The sequence below is a fragment of the Lepidochelys olivacea genome (genome assembly GCF_965140295.1).
Source record: "Lepidochelys olivacea isolate rLepOli2 genome assembly, chromosome: 1".
In the NCBI taxonomy this organism is placed as follows: Eukaryota; Metazoa; Chordata; order Testudines; family Cheloniidae; genus Lepidochelys; species Lepidochelys olivacea.
This window is the reverse complement of record NC_140411.1, coordinates 325888688-325912719: the sequence shown is the minus strand read 5'-3', so window position 1 is coordinate 325912719 and position 24032 is coordinate 325888688. Positions and strand designations below refer to the sequence as shown.

At 42.0% G+C, this 24032-nt stretch overlaps 1 protein-coding gene across 1 annotated transcript in view; it reads right to left on the bottom strand.

Moving 5' to 3' along the window:
- LAMB1 (laminin subunit beta 1) overlaps positions 1–24032 on the bottom strand; it is a 72685-nt gene that overhangs the window by 29280 nt on the left and 19373 nt on the right. Inside the window, exons 13-23 of the mRNA XM_084650738.1 lie at positions 20449–20584; positions 16299–16457; positions 15466–15593; positions 15121–15244; positions 14356–14560; positions 14037–14180; positions 13444–13675; positions 12057–12220; positions 10916–11140; positions 7423–7640; positions 6490–6586 (exon numbers count right to left, since the gene is read on the bottom strand). Of these exons, the coding sequence (XP_084506864.1) occupies positions 6490–6586; positions 7423–7640; positions 10916–11140; positions 12057–12220; positions 13444–13675; positions 14037–14180; positions 14356–14560; positions 15121–15244; positions 15466–15593; positions 16299–16457; positions 20449–20584 (1832 nt within the window). The remainder of the gene's footprint in view (positions 1–6489; positions 6587–7422; positions 7641–10915; positions 11141–12056; positions 12221–13443; positions 13676–14036; positions 14181–14355; positions 14561–15120; positions 15245–15465; positions 15594–16298; positions 16458–20448; positions 20585–24032) is intronic.

Sequence of the window (24032 nt, the reverse complement as noted above, 5' to 3'; positions counted from 1 at the left end):
ACTGGATGTAGTGTTTACTACTGTGTGTAATCTCTATTGAAGTCAATAGAAGTACTCTCAGCTGTAAGAACTGTGCCCAGTATTAACAGTTTTCAGGGTCAGACCCTAAGTCTGTCTATATCTATTGTTTTCTAGATTTCAATTCCTTTTTACAAAAAAATCTAGAGAACAAACCAAAAACAAACAAACCTGATCTCAGTGGTGCAATCTAGATGTAGTCATTAAAAACGGAAAACAACAGAGAAGAAGGGGAAACCTCTCCTCCTATTCCTGCTCTTGAGTTTGTGGTTTCCAGCAAAGCAATACAACGGCCCCACCTATGCAATTCTTTTAAGTAATTAAAAAATAACTCCTCAGAATTCCCTGACAATAAGCCCAAACCTCCTACTTAGTGGCTGAACACCCAACAATATTCCCTTCTCACGCATCCCATTTGGTGCAATCCCCCGAGTGGGGGAGGACATCTGTAATATCTGGAGTCTCAGAATGGAGTCACTCACAGATGTAGAATTTCTTTTTGCTGTGACACGTGTAGCCAGACTTTCCATTCCATAGGACTGAACTCTGTGTGTCAAAGGTGACATATAACTGTTTAATGGGTGGTGGGCACAATTTAAAGGTTATTAGGGGGCATGTGACTGCCCCACGTGTTGCCTCTGGATCTAGAACAGAGGTTTTCAAACCTTGTGGGCTGCACGCCCTCCTAGGGGGGTGCGGAGGAATGTTCAGGGCATAAGCGGCAACACCAGGCAGCTCACGCCAGCCCCCATGCGGCGGGGCTCGGGGAGGGAGCACCACCTCACCCCTGACTTACCTCAGGGGGCCACCCAGCGTGTCTGGGTTGCAGGAGGGATGCAACCAAAAAACCTGGGGGGCACATGACCCCGCACGTCCTGCCCACGTATCACCTCTGCTGTGTCTCTCTACTAGTATTATAACAATGGTGCCAGATGTAAACTACTCCATTTTGAAGGAACGGTCTCATTCCGAAGAGCCTCTTCAATACCGATAGATGATCCACAATAATGCTCATATAGAAAGCTGATTCAGAGGTACGATGGCCAAGGTTTTCACAAGTGACCAGTATCTGGGAGGCCCAACATGAGATGTCTAAAAGGGCTAGATTTTTAGGAATGTCAAGCACCAACCTGGCCTCTGAAAACCAAGGCCCATTAAGGCTTTTCCTGTCCTGAAATGGAGGTGACCGAACTCACTAGTGGACTTCTGAAAATCTTGGCCTTAGTTTTTTTTTTTAAACCCAAGATCTTTAAAATTATAAAGGATGTCAAAGCAGTGTGGGCAATAGAGATCTCCCCAATGATTTCTCATCAACAATCTGATCCGGTTTCCACTGGAGCCCATTGACTCAGGTTGATGTGGTAAAACGTGCGAGTGTCACAGTCTCAGACAGAAGACTTTTGCACCAGCTGGACGAGGATCCAGTTCCACAGACCGCTGTGAACGAATAGATTTGTTGGGGAAGAGTGAACGTGGTTTTTGTAAAGGGAAATCATGCCTTGCCAATCTGTTAGAATTCTTTGAGGTCAAGGAAACGTGTGGAGAAGGGTGATCCAGTGGATACAGCATTCTTGGGACTTTCAGAAAGCCTTTGACAAGGTCCCCCAAAGGCTCTTATGCAAATAACGCAATCATGGGATAAGAGGGAAGGTCCTCTCATGGACTGGTAACTAGTTAAAAGATAGGAAGCAAAGAGTAGGAATAAATGGTCAATTTTCAGAATGCAGAGAGGTAAATAGTTGTGTCCCCCAGGGTCTACACTGGGATCAGTGCTGTTCAACATATTTATAAATGATCTGGAAAAGGGGGTAAACAGAGAGGTGGCAAAATTTGCAGATGATACAAAATTACTCAAGATAGTTAAGTCTAAGTTACAAAGGGATCTCTCAAAACTGGGTGACTGGGCAACAAAATGGCTGATGAAATTCAAAGTAATGCACATAGGCAAACAAACCCAACTATACATACAAAACCATGGAATCTAAATTAGCTGTTACCATTCATGAAAGAGATCTTGAAGTTATTGTGGATAGTTCTCTGAAAACATCCACTCAATGAGCAGTGGCAGTCAAAAAAGCAAACAGACTGTTAGGAACCATTAGGAAAGGGATAGATAATAAAAGACAGAAAATATCATAAATGCCTCTTTATAAATCCATGGTATGCCCACACCTTGAATACTGCATGCAGATCTGGTCACTCCATCTCAAAAAAGAATTGGAAAAGGTACAGAGAAGGGCAACAGAAATGATTATGGGCACAGAACAGCTTCTGTCTGAGGAGAGATTAAAAATCCTGGGACTTTTCAGACTGGAAAAGAGACGACTAAAAAGGGATGTGACAGAGGTTTATAAAATCCTGACGGGTGTGGAGAAAGAAAATAGGGAAGTGTTATTTACTCCTTCACATAATACAAGAACTAGGGTCACCCAATGAAATTAACAGGCAACAAGTTTAAAACAAACAAAAGGAAGTATTTCTTCACACAACACACAGTGAACCTGTGGAACTCATAGCCAGGGGATGTTATTAAGGCCAAAACTAAGGGCTTGTCCATACTGGCAATTAACAGCGGTGAAACTGTCTCGCTCAGGGGTGTGAAAAAACACCCCCCTGGGTGCAGCAAGTTGCAGAGCTGTAAAGCGCCAGTGTAAACAGTGCCCCAGCCCTGGGAGCTACGCCCCTCGTTGAAGTGGTTTTTTTTTTAAGAGCACTGGGAGAGCTCTCTCCCAGCACTGCCATGACCACACAAGGCACATTTAGCATTGCCAGTGTAGACTAGCCCCCAAATAGGGTTCAAAAAAGAACTAGATAAATTCATGGAGGATAGGTCCATTAAAGGCTATTAGCCAGGATGGCCCAGGGATGCAACCCCACCCTTTGACTGTCACTAGCCTTTGTTTGCCAGAAGCTGGGTGTGGATGAGGGGGATGGATCACTTGATTGCCCTGTTCTGTTTATTCCCTCTGAAGCACATGCCATTGGTCACTATCAGAAGACAGAACACTGGGCTAGATGGACTATTGGTCTGACCCATTATGGCCGTTCTTATGCCCCAGGCCAAATGCCCCTCTGTCAGCACTTGCAAAATGCTAGCAATGAATCCCATCACCACACAACACTCATGTGGTTTAGGCATTTGTTACAAATTCAAAAAACTCAGATCAGGTTTGTATCACATTCCAAGCTCTAGTAAAGCCTAGTAAACTTTAACCATTTAAAAAAAAGAACAAGAGTACTTGTGGGCACCTTAGAGACTAACAAATTTATTAGAGCATAATTTAGGTACTTGGTCAATAAAAGGACAGAGTGCAACTGAAATCAACCTTGACTCATGCCCAATGGAGCGGAGTGAGGGGGTCAGGATTCTCCTTTCTCAGTCCCAGAGATTCGCAGCATGCAAGATAACTAGAAAAAGCCCATGGGTAGGCTGGTATTTCTATATCATGACCTCTTGGGGTCACAGAGCAAGTTACTACAGATCAGCCCATGGGACAGGAAGCAGCTGAATTCTCTGGAGTTCTTCAGCACATAAGGTTTGGGTCATCCAAACCAGGTTACACCAACCCCCGCATACTAATATGCTGATATCTATGGCCTTTCAAAGTCTATGGGACTCTCAAAAGCATGGATGCTTTCTGTTAGATCAAAAACAACAAGGAGTCTGATGGCACCTTAAAGACTAACAGATTTATTTTGGAATAAGCTTTTGTGGGTAAAAAACCACCACTTCTTCAGATGCACCTTTTACCCACGAAAGCCCAAATAAATCTGTTAGTCTTTAAGGTGCCCCCGGATTCCTTGTTGTTTTTGTGGATACAGACTAACACAGCTACCTCCTGATACTTTCTACTAGATGTGACCCCAAAGGAAGATGAAATTTTATAGCTAAGCAAGTCTGTCGCTATAAAATAGAGGGGGTGGGGCTATTAGATGGATTGAAAGTTTAAAGCTACCTTGAAAAAAGGTGTTTTGAATAATACATTATTGCTTTTTCACTTTAGAGTCATTATAAAGCAGGTTTTCCCTGTTCAAAAGAGAGCAGAAACCAAGGAAAAGGTCAGAAATGCTGGCACACAGCCAAATCTTGCTGATAACATGTACTGATGGATTCCATCAACTAGCCTTGCTGGAGAGAGTTGATATCAGGAGACAATCACCGCCCTGAAGCATTATGAGATTGAAGACACAGCAGCATTTAACCAGAGGAACACACGCAGCCCTGGGGAAAGCAATTAATATGCTAGTTTGCTCAGAAGAAATCTAATAAATGCCCCACCACCAAGTAACTTCAAGAGTGTTTTATCTTTATCCCTAACCAGTTCTTGAATGGCTGAGACACCCACATCTGTTTAGGTAGGGGATTCCAAGGAAGATCAGTTGAAAAGGATTTATTAAAAGATCACAGCAAGTACATTTTTCCCTGCAGGAAACATACCTTAATCTAATCTAGGAGGCTGCTGCAAACCCTCCTGGCCAAGTCTCCTATTTAAACAGATCACAGACACAAGTTTGTTCTGGTCTGGACAATGTCTGAAGTTTCTTTCCCCTATTAATTAACAGACTTGCTTATAATGGAGTGACACACAACTCAGTTTTCCAAACAATCCACTTAATCTGGTTCTGGTATTTTGCTGGTTGTAGCATACTGCCTGACTAGCTAAATGCATTGTGCCTTTATGCAGCTTGAAACAAAGAGAATAATCTTTTGCTAAACAATTGAATACCGTATGTATTTCGGTAAAATTCCTTCAAAACATAGTCTAAGGCCATGTCTACATTAGCACTTAACGTTGGCAAAACTTTTGTTGCTCAGGGGTGTGGACCCCCCCTCCCCCCGCAGACCTCAAGAAACACAAGTTTTGTTGGCATAAGCACTCGTGTGCCCCGTGCTATGTTGGGGGAAGACGCTCTCCCACCGACATAGCTACCGTTGTTCAATAGAGCTCTGCTACTGCAAGCTTGTTAGTGTAGACATGGCCTAAGAGGCTGTATAGAGACAGAAAACTCCAATAGACTAAGGGCTTGTCTACACTATCAAGTTTTGTTGACAAAACGTATGTCGACACCCTAAAGTTGACAAAACAAAAATCGCCAAAGGGTGTTCATTCACATTTGTTCCCTCTGTCGACAGATCACGTCCACATTGGGGACACCATCATCGACAGGGTGAGCAATGAACCGCGGGTCTGTATCCCACAGTGCAGTGTCATAGGAAGGAAGAGCTGATCGCTGGGCATCTTGGGATTCTCTCTGAGCTCTCCCACAGCCCCCTCGGCAGCATCATGAGCAGCACAGCAGTCTGTCCCCCTACCCAGGCAGCAGGAGTCCCCTCTGCGGTGCTCCTAGTGCAGGGCAGGACAAGAGCATTCCAATGATTTGCTCTGTTTGTTTGTTCCCCAAAGGGAGCAGCACACAGATACTTCCTGGAGCTTTGAAAGGGGAAGGGCACATGCCTACAGGGCAGCAGAGATCAAAACCCTGAGCAGAGCAATCAGGACAGGCATTCTGGGATACTGGCGGAAGCCAGTTCTGTGGACAAAACAATCAGCAGTGTCTATGCTGGCTCTTTGTTGACAATAAAGGGAGGGGAAAAGACAAAAGTCTTTCATAGGCTGGACGTTTCTTGTCGCCAAAACTGGGCATTTTTCGCGACAAAAGTCCCATTGTATTGTGTAAGCTCTTGCTATTTTGTCACCAAAAGCCATGTCTTTTCCACGCTGAAAAGTCCCAGTCTTATTAATCTCTCCTCAGATGGAAGCCGTTCCATACCCTTAATAATTTTTGTTGCCTTTTTCTGAACCTTTTCCAATTCCAGTATATCTTTTTTGCGATGTGGTGACCACATCTGCTCACAGTATTCAAGATGTGGGAGTATCATGGATCTATACAGAGGCAATATAATATTTTCTGTCCTATTATCTATCCCTTTCTTAATTATTCCCTATATAAATCTACCTTGTACACCAGGCTCCACCTAGAATTTCATTGGGTCTGCCCATCCTTACTAGAACAGCATGCCAGAGTAACCAAACATGGACATGTTTCTTTATACCATTATGATGCAAACATCACAACATTAAGAAAGGCGCTGCCAAAGACCATAAAAACTCCTTACTCTTGTTTATAATGCCTTAACTACTTGACATATTCTCCCCCGCTGATCTCTCTTTTCTGTATGCAAAAAGCATGCCCACCGCCATGGCATATATGAACATATGGAGTTACTGAAATGAATGCACTTTTGTTTCCTTCAGTGTGAACAAACTTAATCAAAGTGGTCAGCATTGCTCTGGAGAACCAGACCAGAGCTTGCAACATTCAGGGCAATATAAACAACTTTTACACAAACTGGTCAGCAGGACCCCTTTAAAAGAAGGTGAATAGAAGTTTAAGGGTTCCAATCACTGAAAGTGTACATGGGCAATTCAAACACAGCAAGGGTCTAGGGGGCAGAGAAATTAGACTCACCTTGGCATGCCACATTGGGGTCACCCCAGAAAAACTCTTGGCACTCCCTGCAGGTGCGGCCTCCAAACCCAGGCATACACTGACACTGCCCTGTGAACTGTTACAAATAGGAGAAGAAGAGAAGGTGAATTGGTTTTCCTGTCTGGAAGGGATCACCACCAGCAAAGCTCTTGGAGCTATTCCCAGCAGCTTGTGGGGATAGGGTGACCAGATAGCAAGTGTAAAAAATCGGGATGGGGCCGGGGGGATAATAGGTGCCTATATAAGAAAAAGCCCCCAAAATCAGGACATCTGGTCTCCCTATGTGGGGAACATGCTCAGGTAGTGTTATTTTGGTCTTTTCATATACTGACAAAGACTCAGCAGCCAAGCTCACTAACAGAAAGCAACACGGCTGGACACAGACTGAAGCTGAAAGATAAAAATAATTTAAGAAAATTGTTTTTAAATTAAATTTAAATTAAAAATAATTTAAGAAAATCCTAACTCTCTGGACCTGATCTTAAAAATCTCACCCTTAGGTGTGGACTATCTAGCCAAACATGATCTTTAGAACTGAATTACTAGGGCCAAATTCTCAAGATTGCCGGGGCCCTACAGTGCCCATCGACTTTAAAAATAGAGTTGGATGCTCAGCACTTCTGACAATCCAGCCCTTCTTGTCATGTGTGCACTGGGGGAAGTAGTATTATTCGGGGTACAGAGACAATGCCTGTGCCTTCTTTACAATTCCTCTGGTGTTTGTCCCTGAATTGCCCTTTTTGTTGTGACTTTCCCACAGCCCTAGCAGTTATACAGCTCACTGAGAACGTTACCTTCTCTTCTGGATCTGATTTACCGAACCATTGTGCAGCTTTCCTATGAATACAGCCAATAACTATGCAGAGGAGCATTTTGCTGGATAAGACTAATGAGGCCCTATGCATTTCTTACCTCATTACACGATGGCCCGAAGGAATGAGCAACATCGCACTCGCACAGTTCACATCCAGTTCCACTGGCCAGTCTCCAGGTGCGTGGTGCACAGCGATCACAGTTCTGCCCAGTCACATTGGGAAGGCATTGGCACTGCCCGGTTGTTTTCTCACACTGACAGCCTTCCGAGCTATTGCAGTGCTCTCGCACTGTTCCCAAGTAATTACAGATGCACTCTGTAACGGAAGAGCAGGCAGCCTGACTAACTCTGCTATGCCAGCACAACACCACATTAAACTGAGTCCAAACCTAAAGGTCAGTTACTGATGTGTTACCAAAAGAGGAGATGGGTTGCAGGGAGACGGGATCCTATGCAAATGGGGAAAGTTACACAGACATCCCTAGCGGCACGTCCTGACATTCTAAGTTACTTAGGCTATGTCTACACTGGCAACTGAACGACAAAAGTTGTCTTTCAGAGGCGTTAACCACCTCCCCCCCAGACAAAAGTTTTGATGCGACGAGTGCCAGTGTGAACAGTGTATTGTGGGCAGGAGGGCACAAACACCGCTCATTGCGGGTGGAAGTTTTGTGTCATGTAGACATAGCCTTAGAAAACAGATGCTTTGGGAGGAAAAGCCTAATGAAGCACCTTGTAAAGCCTGTCTGGGTACACATGCCATGGTGAGGAGTGCAGTGTTAACACCCCGTATGGTAAACTGCCTTCTCATTCAAATGCCTCTATTAATTTTTCACAACTTATGCTGCAAGTTATTAACCTTGCAAAGATGCAGACAGATCTCAGAGTGTCGCTACATCTGTTTCCAAGTTAATTTGAGCAATTGTGTAACTAAGGCTTAATCTTGTGAAGTGCTCCTGTAATATTCACAGTAGGTGGCTTGAGGATTCCTAACATCTTGCAGGACTAGGAGCACATATAATAAGCAGATACAGGGAGTCTTTAACGAACTCTGAAAAGCAAATTTTGTAAGAAGGGGAACACAATGGGGTTCCAGGTTAATTGTCTTCCATATAAATGCGCTCTCTTTACAAAGTGAAAGAGATTATTAGGCTGTGTCTACACGGCCACTTTCAGCGCTAAAACTTTTTGTCGTTCAGGGGTGTGGAAACCCACCCCCCGAATGACAAAAGTTTTTGCGCTGAAAAGCACCAGTTTTGACAGCACTTGCTCCCAGGGATAAAGCTACCACCGCTTGTTAGGGGTGAGGATTTTTTTTTTTTTTTTTAAATTGCTGGGAGAGCTCTCCCCCCGTGATAAAGTATGTCTACACTGCCCACGTCAGAGCACTGCGGCGGTCGCGCTGTAACGTGGGTAGCGTAGACACACTCTTAGTTTCCAAGTGCCAGCCCTGCAAACTCACCCTGGGATCTGCAAGTCAGGCTGGATTCTTTCTGGTTCCCACATAACCACCAGAAACAGAGACTTTGCAACATGGATCTCTACAAATTCAGGGGATGGTATATGACTCACAATAGAACTCAGCTCCCTCCCTCCCTCCAGGAGATGTTTGCTCTGCTAATAGAAATAGTAAAAGAAAAAGACCACGTTTTTGTGACTAACGATTCTGGATAAATACAGAGTAGCACTTTCGACTAAAAGAAAAGGAGTACTTGTGGCACCTTAGGGACTAACCAATTTATTTGAGAATAAGCTTTCGTGAGCTACAGCTCACTTCATCGGATGCATACCGTGGAAACTGCAGCAGATATTATATACACACAGAGATCATGAAACAATACCTCCTCCCACCCCACTGTCCTGCTGGTAATAGCTTATCTAAAGTGATCACTCTCCTTACAATGTGTATGATAATCAAGTTGGGCCATTTCCAGCACAAATCCAGGTTTTCTCATCCCCCCACCCCCAACATACACACACAAACCCACTCTCCTGCTGGTAATAGCAATAACACCATCCCGGCCACTAGGGATGTAGAAGCCCTCTACACCAACATTCCACACAAAGATGGACTACAAGCCGTCAAGAACACTATCCCCGATAATGTCACGGCTAACCTGGTGGCTGAACTTTGTGACTTTGTCCTCACCCATAACTATTTCACATTTGGGGGCAATGTATACCTTCAGATCAGCGGCGCTGCTATGGGTACCCGCATAGCCCCACTGTATGCCAACATTTTTATGGCTGACTTAGAACAATGCTTCTTCAGCTCTCGTTCCCTAACGCCCCTACTCTACTTGCGCTATATTGATGACATCTTCATCATCTGGACCCATGGAAAAGAAGCCCTTGAGGAACTCCACCATGATTTCAACAATTTCCATCCCACCATCAACCTCAGCCTGGTCCAGTCCACACAAGAGATCCACTTCCTGGACACTACGGTGCTAATAAAACGAGGGTCACATAAACACCACTCTATACCGGAAACCTACTGACTGCTATTCCTACCTACATGCCTCCAGCTTTCACCCTGACCACACCACACGATCCATCGTCTACAGCCAAGCTCTGTGATACAACCCCATTTGTTCCAACCCCTCAGACAGAGACAAACACCTACAAGATCTCTATCAAGCATTCTTACAACTACAATACCCAAGAAAAACCTGGGATTTGTGCTGGAAATGGCCCAACTTGATTATCATACACATTGTAAGGAGAGTGATCACTTTAGATAAGCTATTACCAGCAGGAGAGTGGGGTGGGAGAAGGTATTTTTTCATGCTGTGTGTGTGTATATAAAAAGATCTTCTACACTTTCCACAGTATGCATCCGATGAAGTGAGTTGTAGCTCACGAAAGCTTATGCTCAAATAAATTGGTTAGCCTCTAAGGTGCCACAAGTACTCCTTTTCTTTTTGCAAATACAGACTAACACGGCTGTTACTCTGAAACTTTGGACTAAGAGATTCCCTTTTTTAAAAAAAAACACAAAACAGACCACCACCATTATGTGACTATAACCACAGTTAACACTTTTCATTCCCTGAGGCAGTCCCTCCTTCTAAGCTTTCAGGAACCCTCTCCTGCTGTTCTTTAAAATCCCAGGAATGTTTGCGTAAACAAAAGCCATGTCTTCAGGGCTTAACAAGCAGCGGGAAATGGCCATGCTTGATCTCTTGATAAGAGGGAAACAATGAATGCTAACAAGAAGGCAAGAAATCCTTATCCCACAAGAGCCCATTCTTTCCTTTGTTTGGACATGTAAATGCTAGGTGTCTGCTCTCTCCTTGTTACACTAAAGGACTCCTGCCCCCTGAAGAATCACACTAAAGCTGCAAACCCAATGTTTAGCCAGAGGTAATTAGGTTTCTACCATCAGTTTAATCAAAAATGGTTCCCGGCAAATTTAAAATACTTTAGGTTATCTGCAGTTCTCCATGAATGTCCTGAGACCACCTGCAAAATCAACAGTTTCACAGTTCACTAGGCTTAATGATATTCTAGAGTTTAGTGCAGGTAAATGAATTCTGGCCAGTGCTGTAGAAATGAGGAATGGGAAGTCCCCTCCCTCCCCGCACTTACTTCTGCAATCCTGTTGCAACGCATGTCCATAGTACCCATATTTACACAGCTGGCAATTTTCACCCTCTGTCTGATACAAGCACTTCAGGCACTTTCCAGACTGCTTGTCACAGGCCCCTGGGTCAGTCATATCAATGTTGTTGTTACACTGGCATGGCTGGCAGACTCCACCTATCTCTTCAGGGTCTCCAAAGAAACCAGAAGCACACTCATCACATCTGCTTCCTGTTTAAACAAACAAATCAATCAAGAAATTATTATTACAGCTCGTTAATATACGAATCAATAAACAGCAAGACAGTGAGACAAGAGATTGAAGGTGAGTAGTTGAAAGAAAACTGAGTTGAATATATTCAGAAAAACAAAATACAATACTTGGCTGGATCCTCACCAAGTCTAAGTTGAGTAGATCCATTGATTTCAATGGAACTGAGCCAACTTATAGTAGGGTAGCTCTTTGTCATGGATTTCAGAATTCAAGGCCCCTGATTCTGGGAAGTACTTGCAACATGTGTTAATGGGCATCCCTATTCAGGACAGCACTTAAACATAAGCTTAGCTTTAAGCCTATGCATTGACTTCAGTATTGTCCTCAATAGGGATGCTTTGCTTGAGCTGGGGACTCAAATAATTTCTAGTGTCATAAACATTCATTAAAATTTAGAGAGATAGCAAAAAAAATTTGCTATGCAAGATGTTCTTTCCTAGCTTTTTCAAAGTGCCACTCCTACCTGCAGTATTTGCCTGCTGGCTGGGAGTGGTTCTTATAACTTCATTATTTATGGATTGCTACAGGGGTACATGGTGCTTCATAGATGCATAAAATCGAAGACTTGCTCTTCAGGTGCTTACAATTTAAATTAAGCTGAACAACAAACACTAGGTGGAGAGATTTGGCAGGAATAATAGGGGTGGATAACTTCTCTCTCACACCCACTGATTTTCCAGTGAATACTTACATACATTGCTTGCCAGAGATTGGCCCTTAATTTGTAAGTAAAAACTACAATACTTACAAATATTGGTACTATAGTAACTTCTGCCACTGCTTATGCTGGTGCTTTCTACTTCCCTCTACATAGTCCCTCTCTGTAGCTAGATTAAAACTCAGTAGATGCCCTTTAAAGCACATGGTATTTACCTATGTATCCCACATTACAGACACACACAATTTGCAGAGTAATAGGATCTTGATAACAGCTGCTGGCAAACTGACGCCCACTTTCTGGGCCATCTGGGCAAGGACAAGGCCGACAATGATCTCCTGATCCCAGGACAGGGTCTCCATAATAGCCACCAAGGCACCTGTATTAAATAAAGGCTTGTGAACCCACAGGCAGATGTTGTACAAACTATTTCTTCTGATGTGAAATCGCACTAGAATGGTTTCCAATGACTGGAGGGATGAGCGAGATGGACTACATCTTTTGTAGGTCTCCAACTGTTATTCACAGTATGAATAACACTACTGTAAAGATATTTTCTTTGGCTCATACTAGGATTACAAGTAATATGCCATGCCAAACCAAACCATTCCATCTGTGATGCAAAGTCTTACCTCTGATCATCACACTTTAAAACCTCCTCTGGTAGGTGTTTAGGCACATTTATATGGAGAAATCTGTTTCATGCCTCCTCGACACACACTCCTTTGATCAAAAGGGTGCCCTTGGGCTTGGAGCAAAGATAGGAGGCCACACAGGTTCCCAACAGCTGCTTACAGAGGATGGGGTTCACCCCTTCCCTTCAGAATCTGCTTTGGTTTCCATGGCTGCCAATCGGCCAGAGTCCACGCAGCTCTGGCCAGTTCTGCACCAGGGCCCAGAGTTTGGCCCCTAGTTGTGATAACTCTACACAGACTTTTCATCTCTGTAGCTCTTTCAGCGGTACATACTCTCACCAAGAGTGGCATTTAACATATATTCACTGCCCTGTTGCTGGAGATGGAAGAAAATGGGTCCTGCCATTTTGCCCTCATTAAAATTAAGTGATCATTTAAAGTGTCTGAAACAATTCTGGGTTTGTTCATCGCCTTAAAATTTCTGCCTTGCTCTCCACTGCACAGTCACCACTACAAAATGGACACTATGAGAGGAATTTTTGCAGTGAGAGCTGGCCTTCTTCCTATAAATGGACACTGTCACTTTCAAGATCCCATTTCCCCCGCCCACCCAAACAAGCCTTTGGACTGGTCTTGAACCCAGGTGGTCCAATTTGGCAGACCAAGACATTTCTATTCATTCCTATTTCTGTGTGCTGAAATCCAAGTAAGATGACATGTGATATTTACATAGGGGACACTTCTCCTTTATAAACAGGAGACACAGGTTCCCCGTCCGGTAATAAGGGTGGGGCATCTCAGTGCAGAATCAAGGTTTTGTGCTTGATCATGCTAATTTCACTGACTTCAATGGGACTTGAGTAATGACTTTAGGATTGGGTGTTAGCTTTGCCTGGGGCAGTTCAGTGGATATTGCTTACAATGTATAATAATGTAGCAATAAATCAGCTATAAGAAGAGACCATACCTTTCACAGTTGTGTCCCGTGGTGGAATCGCGGCAATTCAAACATTCCCCAGTGTATGGGTCACAGTCATCCGTGTGGCCATTACACTGGCAAGGCGGACAGCTTGGAAATCCCCAATATCCAGGTAAGCACCTATCACACTGGCGGCCATACACTCCATGGAAACAGTGGCACTGGCCAGTCTCAGGATGACAGAAGGAACTGACAGAACCTTGTACGTGACATTCACAAGCTAAATTAAATAAAAATGCAGTTAAAAAGAAATGATAGTTGGAAAACTTCTCTTCCATTTATGAAGCTGCAGCCTCTGGACCTGGCTCTGCAGTCATTACCTGGCATCGCTCCTGCAAAAGCTAATCAGAGTCTTGCCCCAGAAAGGGCTGAAAGACCAGATCCTACAATTGTATTAGACTATAAAGATTCAACACAGTGGAGACTTTAAACTGGATTTCCTAGGTTATACTTAGACTCACAGAACAACAGTTCCTTAAAGCATATCTTGTTAGAAAGCATTAGGATACCAATATTCCCCATTATTTGATGTGCCATTGCCTAACTAGAATGAATATGCGGAGATTATGGATTAAACGTACATTTGCATCCATTAGGCCCAAACCCAAAGGTGCCAGGAGCACATCTGTCACATCTTCTTCCAACAACGTTCGGACGACACTGGCACTGTCCTCCATTAGAGTCGCACACTGAACTTAATGAGCCTTGAGGGTTGCACTGGCAAGCTGAATAGTGAAAAGAGGACAGAATTTGAGAGAGAGAGAGAGCGCGAGCGCGCACCACAGTTTATAAAACAGGTTTGAGCAGCATCTCTCCAGACACACACATACACATCTTGGCAACAACATTAACAACTGGAAAATTGTGATTTACTTTGCAAGTCAATTAAGTTGTACATACATAATGCGGTCTCATGTAACAGTGCAGAGATGCTAAAAATAATATTCTTGCAGACGTCAGTCATAGGGGTTTTCACAACACTCCTGCTGTTTTCCAGACATCGGTATCTTTGAAATGTTTCCCAAGCACTGTTAGTGACCATATCTTCGCCTGAGCCCCCCACCGTGAATATGTCCAGTGATTTGCAGTAAGGCATAAGAACGAGCTATGAAACAATTATAAAATGACGAAACATTACCATTTATAATGCCACAGTCCATTTTTGTCTAAACTAAATATTACTTTGTTTCCTATTATGCTTGCTTTTTAAAATAAAAGAAAAACAAAAAACCCAGCAAAACCAACAAGATCTTCTTAATTTTCAGAGAAGATGTCTAGCATCCACAAAACTAATATTTTATGGAAAATAGGGAAGATCAGGTTTGATATTCATGATGAGCCTGCCTCACTTGTATAAATAAGCCTTTCCAAAGATACAGACTTTAGCAGTTCAGCACTTAACATGTTAGTGGTCCTGTAATGTACGGCAAAGAATGCATATCAGAAAAGAAACCAAACAGGGTACATACTTTGAACCTGAAGATGTTTACAGTGCTTGAAACTGTTGTAAATGTACGGCCAAATTTAGCCAATGGATAAGTGAACAGAACTCCCATTGACTTCAGTGGGATTTATGTAGCAGGATCCAAACAGAAAATACAACACTTAGTATTTTAAGTTTGATTTTTCTTTAAAAACAACATCCGTAAAGTAACACGCACTTACCGAGTCAATGAGTGTGTATGGGCTTTCCACCTCAGTGTCGAGGGAGGAGTACTGTGGTAGCTCCAGACGAACAGTGTAATTCAGTCCCTTTTCAAAGCATATGGGTCGTGGAAGGACGACATATCTGGATTGGAAACAGAATGTTTGGTTTGCATTTAACATGTTAAATGCAATAAATCTTTTCAGATGGCTCTATGGAATACCTGGGATAATATTCTGCCTCTTCTTGTTTGATTTTTACTAAGAATGAATGGTAAGTTTTGAAAAGAAAGTTTGGAAGTTTGTGTGACCAAATCCCAAAAAACCTATCAACCCTGAAATGAATGATACAACAGTTATACAGACCTTGAGCCTGGAGATAATGATACAGTCTGATTATCATCATCAGGAACGGTATTACCACATCGGCTACTTGTAGGAATCTTGCCTGGGCGTGAAACCGTAATAACAGCTTTTTCCCAGTGATCTGGTAACTGGAAAAATTGATCATCATTAATCAATGGATAAGTGATTAAACTTCTGCTATCAAAACTGCATGTGAGAATGAGAACTAACAAGACGCACATGTAACAATCACAATTCATGGCATTCCACTCCAGTACAGAGAGTTCATGTAGCTCTGGTTACAGAACAATTTATTTGATGGGTTTTTCCTGTTTGTGAACTATCCACAAACAGATCAAGATTTCCTTGGAATGGTTCACATTTATTCCTGTGTTCACAATTATTCCATTAATATTTTATGTAAATCTAGTTCAGCGTCTGGATTGCTTGTGGGAGATGTGCAATTGGTCTCCGAATGCCACACAGCAACCGTTTCCACACCCTTTGTTTATTAGTCATCCTTGCTGCGTTATGCCTAATTTATATCCTCAGCTGTCCCATAAGAGATCTTGTCATAATTTTGTAATTGTCCAGTAAGCATCATGCACTCCAACAGCACAATTATAATAAGATAATAAATAATTATTGTGATTGTGAGGCAAACAGCAGTAGTGGTCTGTATAAGTCTTCTGCATTTCGATTATTTTTAGGTAAAAAAGATTATCATTGCACCAGTCAGCTCCTAGCATTCCACAAGGAAAACTCAGGCCTTGCTAAATATATCTACAATCAGTCATCGCCCTCTCAAGAGGTAACAATGTTGATAAACACCTATGTAAAGAATGGCCAATTACCTGTGGCTCATAGCGAATCACAACATCATATTCCATAGAATATGGAATATTGTCGATATAGAATTCCAGATATGCCCCTTCAGGGACTCTTACAAATCCTATTCCAGTCCAGGATGGGATACGATCTTGAGAATACTGGCGCTCAACTATGCTCACTCCCTAAGGAAGAGGGGAAGTTATTGAAATACTGGAAAAAAAAAAATCAAATGTAACTAAAACATTCCTGTTCAATGGTAGGAACAGAAATCCACAGTCACAAAAACTCCACCGACCAACTGTGGGTTAACAGGTTATTTCTGTATTTACGTTTTCTGGGTTGCTTTGTTAGTTATTAAAATCATGTGTTATATAGAAGACAAACTCTCTTTTGTACACATAGATGTAGGTATATCTACACTTTGCCTTCTCGTTTGCAAATACAACACTTTTTCTTTCATTGCACAGAGACTGAATGAAACTATTATTGATTCATAGATTCATAGATATTTAGGTCAGAAGGGACCATTATGATCATCCAGTCTGACCTCCTGCACAACGCAGGCCACAGAATTTCACCCACCACTCCTAAAAAAGACCTCACACCTATATCTGTGCTATTGAAGTCCTCAAATTGTAGTTTGAAGACCTCAAGGAGCAGAGAATCCTCCAGCAAGTGACCCGTGCCCCATGCTACAGAGGAAGGCGAAAAACCTCCAGGGCCTTCCAATCTGCCCTGGAGGAAAATTCCTTCCCGACCCCAAATATGGCGATCAGCTAAACCCTGAGCATATGGGCAAGATTCATCAGCCAGATACTACAGAAAATTCTTTCCCGGGTAACTTGGATCTTACCCCATCTAAAACCCATCACAGGCCATTGGGCCTATTTACCATGAATATTTAATTACCAAAACCATGTTATCCCATCATACCATCTCCTCCATAAACTTATCGAGTTTAATCTTAAAGCAAGATAGATCTTTTGCCCCCACTACTTCCCTCGGAAGGCTATTCCAAAACTTCACTCCTCTGATGGTTAGAAACCTTCGTCTAATTTCTAATCTAAATTTCCTAGTGGCCAGTTTATATCCATTTGTTCTTGTGTCCACATTGGTACTGAGTTTAAATAATTCCTCTCCCTCTCTGGTATTTATCCCTCTGATATATTTATAGAGAGCAATCATATCTCCATAACCATATTGCACAGTTCTTCATCAATTTATTCATTGTAATGAGATTTAAATTTAAAATATCACTGATATAAACCATTGATCATGTTTAAAAACAAGCTTGCACAAAACCGAAACACAAATAAAGTCAATAAAAGTTATTGCTACAATCCAGAGTGTAACCGATGTAGCTTTACTCATGTTTTTTCATGTTGTATTTGTAATTATTAGAGTTTATCTGATCATTGCTGAGCACTCACATCCAGCACGTAACACACACCTGTTAGCATTCAAATAGGGCAGTTAGTGTAATTACCTTTTAGAAGCCTGTTTGACTAGAACTTGGCTACCCTAACCAGCAGTTAAGGTCTCCTCTTAAAGATTCAGACAATAGAATCCAGACAAAAGATGAACATTAAAAGATAGAGAATCCAGGGCAGACAGGCATAAACCTATGAACTAAAAACATGGCCATTTCCTTTGGTCTAGAATTTCTGTTTTTTATCTGGTACTTTTATATAAGATTATGGAAGTATTTGATACTCAAAGTTCCTGTTTGAAAAAGATCAAAACCAATGAATCTGTATAAAAACAAGACAACATCCTGCACATTCCAAAGAAATATGTCTTAATAAGAAGGTAGACAAGGTGGGTGAGGTATTATGCCAACTTCTGTTGGTGAGCGAGACAAGCTTTCGAGCTTACACAAAACTCTTCTTCAGGTCAGGTCAGGTTAGCTAGGAAGGGATGCATTTTAAGGAAATGTAAATATGATTATTACATCAAGATGACCCTGTGACAGACTGACAGTTTCCCATATTATCCTGAATTAACTTTATTCAATAAAGTTCAATCTTACTGAATCAGGTTTAATACCTTTGGAGTCCATTGTACCAAAAATGCAATTGTGTATGTATTATTGTGGCATTGTATGTACCTTCTCTAATAGGAAGGGGATGCTAAGGTAATACCTTTGAAGCCACTCTCCACCCCTCCCCCTGGAGAGGTAGAGACCAGTTCAGAATGGATTCTCAGACAAAGAAAAGAATTTTGGACAAATAGCCTGGTTTTAAACTGGCTCAGGGCCTTCTTCCTGATTCAGCAAATGGACAGGGAACCCTGGTCCATGGAGGGCCCCAATCCTCAGGGTAGGGTTGGAAGGACGGGCTACTAAGGCCCCATAAGATGGGGTGCTTGTTCTGAGCAGAGGCTGTTATGAACTTGTTACCCAGAAGTTCATATCAGCCCCAGCTCAGAACAAGCACCCAGTCGTTCAGGGGGCTTTGAAGGACTAACTAACTGCCAGAGCCCATGCTAGAGTTGGGGTGATCTCTGGTAAGTTTGTAAGCACGAGCATATGGTCTTTTATTGTTTTTAATGTTTTTTCTGTAGTGCTTCTGATAATCAAATGGGCTCGCCTTGCGTAAAAAGAGCTGGGTTGTATCTATAGCTCTGGCAGTCACACTGTTAACCATCTCGGAAGAGAAAGCAAGCAGGTGCGCCTGGGTAGCCTGTCTCTGCTGGGAAAAAACACAGGGCAAGCTGGAAGCAACTGTGCACCCTGGAAGTATCCCGGTCAGAAGTGAGTGAGACATAGGTCTTCACTGTGTCAGAGACAATGGCCAAGGGAGGCGGAAGCCTGAGAGCGGGTGCCTTTGCTAGTCTAAAGAGGGGGAATTCACGTGCAACTGAAACTGTGACAGCCCCATCATGCATTCTCATACTCTACAGAGACAGCATGGCTATAAACTACCCAGGGTTTGAGCAAAGGGACATAGTCCTCCAAGAAGGGTCACATACTACCCGCATGCAGGGAGCTTTTGGGCATGTTTTGAGATGAATACTCATGCTGTGAAAAAACAAGGAGTCAGGACCTAGGATCTTGCAGACAACTCACTGTCTAGTGTTAGAACCCTGCATGAAAATGCAGTTATTTCATCTCACTCTGCCTCACAGAAACATTTGTAAGTATTAGCAAACACTTGACCATTTTTATTTTTTATTTTTATTTTTTTAAGAAAAATAAGTTTTGCATTTTCCAACGGCTCTTTTCCCAAGCAAGTGTTTATGTATCTGCAGATTTCCCCTAAGCTACCCTTCCATTCGCAGGGCAAACTCTTACACAGTAACCAAGATTCATGCACAACCCCTACACCCTGTGCTGTGTTTCAAGTTCTATTCTACATTGACTTTCTTTCTGTAGGATCTCTCCATAAGTTAGGACTTAGCAGAAAAAGCCTAATTTGTCTAACGCTGCAAAGTGACTGCCTTCATTAATTAATTTCAGGCAAACTACTATCTGCTGCTTTTGGAGACAGAGTTACCTCTGTTTCCTTGCTGGAGGCAGATATAACAGTCTAGCTGCAGACTATGAATTAAGAGTAAAGCTGCATTCACAACTAATAAGGGGGCAGGGGAGGAAAAGAGACATGCAGTCTGGGCACAGAGGGCTAACTAAACTAGAGATAACTAACAACATCTATAAAGCTCTCCTTTGGACTTTTAACTGCATCATTACCCATTAATAAAAGAAACCCCACCTATGTGTATAACACCAAAAAAGGACAGCTGCTATGATGCTTGTATGTCTGTTTGCAAAAGCCACATATTCTGTATGTGGGATTTTTATTGAAACAAGCAAAGTGACCCAATGACAGAATCCCTGGATTCTTGAGAAATGCTGTGTTTACAAATCTACGTGCAGTGGAATAAAAGAGACAGATTTCACGTATGTGAAGAGTCAGGAAATGGATTTAAAAAGAAAAACAATGGCAAAATACCTTTTTGCTTCAAATTACCACATGCATTATTATCAATACCCAGCCTACCAGCTGTGAATTGACAGTTCCCTGATAGGATCTGATTCTACATTTTTCAGTGATATCTTTACAAAAACTAAATAGTTACAGCATTGGCCCTTTTTTGAAACATGGGATGCTAACTAAGAGTCAGCAGAGTTTTCCACATTTCTCTTGAACCTGCACATTAAAATTTCCTACTCACAGGACCAAAGTTGGCTTCCTCCGCCTCATAGATGTAGTGGTCTAATGACATGAAGTAATAGCCAGACTCTACTTCATTGCACTGGCGTCCAATCATATGGGGCCGGCATGGACACTGGCCAGTTTCACTTGAGCAGCTGAAATGTAAGGTGAATTAATTTATGTTGTGCATATACTAGGAGAACACTGAGCAGATAGAAAATACAGTAGAACCTCAGAGTTACGAACACCTTGGGAATGAAGGTTGTTCATAACTCGTAAATGTTCATAACTGAACAAAACATTATGGTTGTTCTTTCAAAAGTTTACAACTGAACATTGATTTAATACAGCTTTGAAACTTTATTATGCAGAAGAAAAATGCTGCTTTCCCTTCATTTTTGTAATAATTTAACACAGTACTGTACTTGCCTTTTTTTTTTTTTTGGTCTCTGCTGCTGCCTGATTGCGTACTTCTGGTTCCAAATGAGGTGTGTGGTTGACTGGTCAGTTCATAACTCCGGGTTCTACTGAACTCCTATATTTATCTCTAACTGTTACATTATAAACTATGTGAGGGAAGAAGCACTTCCAAACAACACTTCATCCAAATATTATTTTTCCCTCTGGGCCTGTGAAGTCAGTATTTTACAAGATTGGGAAATTAGGGCCCAAAGGTTCTGAAGAAGACAGTGTCATTCTTCAAGCACGGGGGACAGAGGTGGTTGGGAGAAGGGCTAAAAACAGAGGCTAACACAACAAAATTCTTGATTCCAAAACCAGCAATTTTATTTACTAAATAATAAAGATACTAACTTTTTTCCCCAGACTGTTTTGTTAATTTTATTGTCCTGGAATTTTCCATACAATATTAAAATAGATCTTTTCTTGCATTGAGCTGGTCAGAATTTTTCCACACACAAAAAATGAAAAATGGCCTTTTTTTGTAAATGAAACTTTTTGCAAAGAACAAAACAAAAACTGTTGACATGATTAAAATGTTGTTTTTCTTGACATTAATAGTTTTTTAAATGAAACTCGTTTTTGAAATTACTGAAGTTCTTCACTCACTAAATAAATTGGCTTTCAGTAAAAAACAAAAATCACAGCATACTTCTGGATAAATGAAAAATTTTAATAAAAATATTGATAAAAATTGGTTATAAATTTTGGTTATAAATATGAAAAATTAGTCCATTTCAAACCATGTGAAACAGAAAAAAGATATTACAATTTGTTCCCCTGTTTTTCAACCAGCTCTCATTCTGAGGCTTATTTGCAAATATTTGAAAAGGTGCAGCAGAAGCCAACAGTTACGCTGGCCACAACTTTAAACTCTGCTTCCATACGCTTTCATTTCCTCAAAGAAGAAAAGCCCTTCTAATAAAAGGAAATCAGAAATACCTTAGCTGTCCCAAAGGGGAATCAAGGAAGTTCTCTCTAAGATAGATTTTAACATTATGGGGATGTTTTCCATATTTGGATATGGATTTCATTGCTTGGGCCAGACCCCTCCTGCTTCCATGGTGGTAGTCCAAAGTTCAAAATTACACAGGAGGTTTTCAGACCAGTTTTGGCTGTTTCAGTTGCTGTGTCCACACACCACAATCAGGGATCCAGAAAACTGTTTATTAAGCTGTTTAACAGAATGACTCTAGGTTGGGCAAACATCACCCATTCCCAAAAGACTACTATAAAGTTAGAAAAAACACTTGTGAAATTCAGACAGTTCGATTACTTTGTTTCAGGCTGAATGCACAGTTCTCTAAGGAGATTTAGAGAGCTAGAAGGAAAGCACATCTGTTCATTCTCCTGCCAGTCAACGATACCCTCTCTCTAGATGGTTTTGCAATCACTGCAGTTAACACAGGACGACTAGACTGGAACTCCTTGCTCCAAAATGGTTGACAGCCCTCCCCACCTTCCCACAACCACCATAAAAAGTTGCTGAGCTGAATGTGTTCATATGAACTGCAGTGAGTTGTTATCTGCACAGGAAAGAGCAAGGAGGAGTAAGTAGTCACATAACAGGCATTAGCATTACTGAGAGTAAATAAGTTCCAGAGTAGCAGCCCTGTTAGTCTGTATCCGCAAAAAGAACAGGAGTACTTGTGGCACATTAGAAAGTAACAAATTTATTTGAGCATAAGCTTTCATGGGCTACAGCCCACTTCATCGGATGCATGCAGTGGAAAATACAGTGGGGAGATTTTATATACACAGAGAACATGAAACAATGGGTGTTACCATGCACACTATAACGAGAGCGATCAGTTAAGGCGAGGTATTACCAGCAGGAGAGAGCTCACCTTAACTGACAACTCTCGTTACAGTGTGCATGGTAACACCCATTGTTTCATGTTCTCTGTGTATATAAAATCTCCCCACTGTATTTTCCAGTGCATGCATCCGATGAAGCGGGCTGTAGCCCATGAAAGCTTATGTTCAAATAAATTTGTTAGTTTCTAATGTGCCACAAGTACTCCTGTTCTTTTTGAGAGTGAATAAATCACTCAGCCACTGGTGGGAAAGGAGACTGGTAAGAGTGAAAAGGAAAGTAAGATTGTCTCAGGGTAGGAAATTGTTTTCTTGTAAACACCCGCTGAGAGATGTTTTTTTAAAATGTAGTTTATTTTCGTTAAATCTTAATCATCCAAATTAAAATAAGCATAGACAAAGTACATAAAAGTGGGTTTAATATTTCATGAATATCTTTAGCATTCTCATGGTGCTACTAATGGCGGAGTCTTGCTTATGTGCATTAATTATGTAAAAAATTGCTCAGTGAAATCCTCATGAGATTCTAAGTTATACTGGGCCAGATGGTCGCCCACCCTGCACTCTTTACTCTGCTGCACTAGTTTCCCATATTGCAGACAGCAACATGGAGGACACCGGAGTCTCCATTCAGCCCCAGTTAGTATGTCCACTCCCATGCATGTAGCTGGGAAGCAGACAGCTAGAGCCTTGGTTCCACCATCCCAATGCACCCGTCAGCATCAGCTATAGGTCTAGTGCAGAGGAAAACTAGAAGCAGACTGTGACTTTCCAAGTCACAATTCAGTTCCTGGACTGCTCTTGGCACAGTGCAGTTACGTATGCAAGGCTTATAGCAAAGCCACTCTTGTCCCCAGGCTAAGGTCTTGTCTACACTATAACCATTTGTAAGTATTATGATGCACTGGTGCTACGGAAGAAGGAAACTCTAGCATAGACAGGGGGCAGGCATTTTTACCACCATCTTTTTATGCTACAGCTTCCCCCTTTTCCATCAGAGCAAAAAAATGCTTCCAACTTTCCCTGGTACAAACCCTAAGGCCTGGTCTACATGTAAACATTAGATTGACCTAACCACATTGCTCAGGGTTGTGAAAAATTTCACACTCTGCGTGACGTAGCTAGGCTGAACTAACCCCAGTGCAGACGCGGCTAAGTCAATGGGCTACATTCTTCCACTGACCTTGCTACCAGCTCTTGGAGAACTGGATTAACTACATCAAGAGAAAAATCTCTTCTGCTGATGCTGGAAGTGCCTACACCTTGGCACTGCAGGGGCACAGCTGCAATGCCATAGCTGCTACAGCTATGTTGTAGACCTGGCCTGAA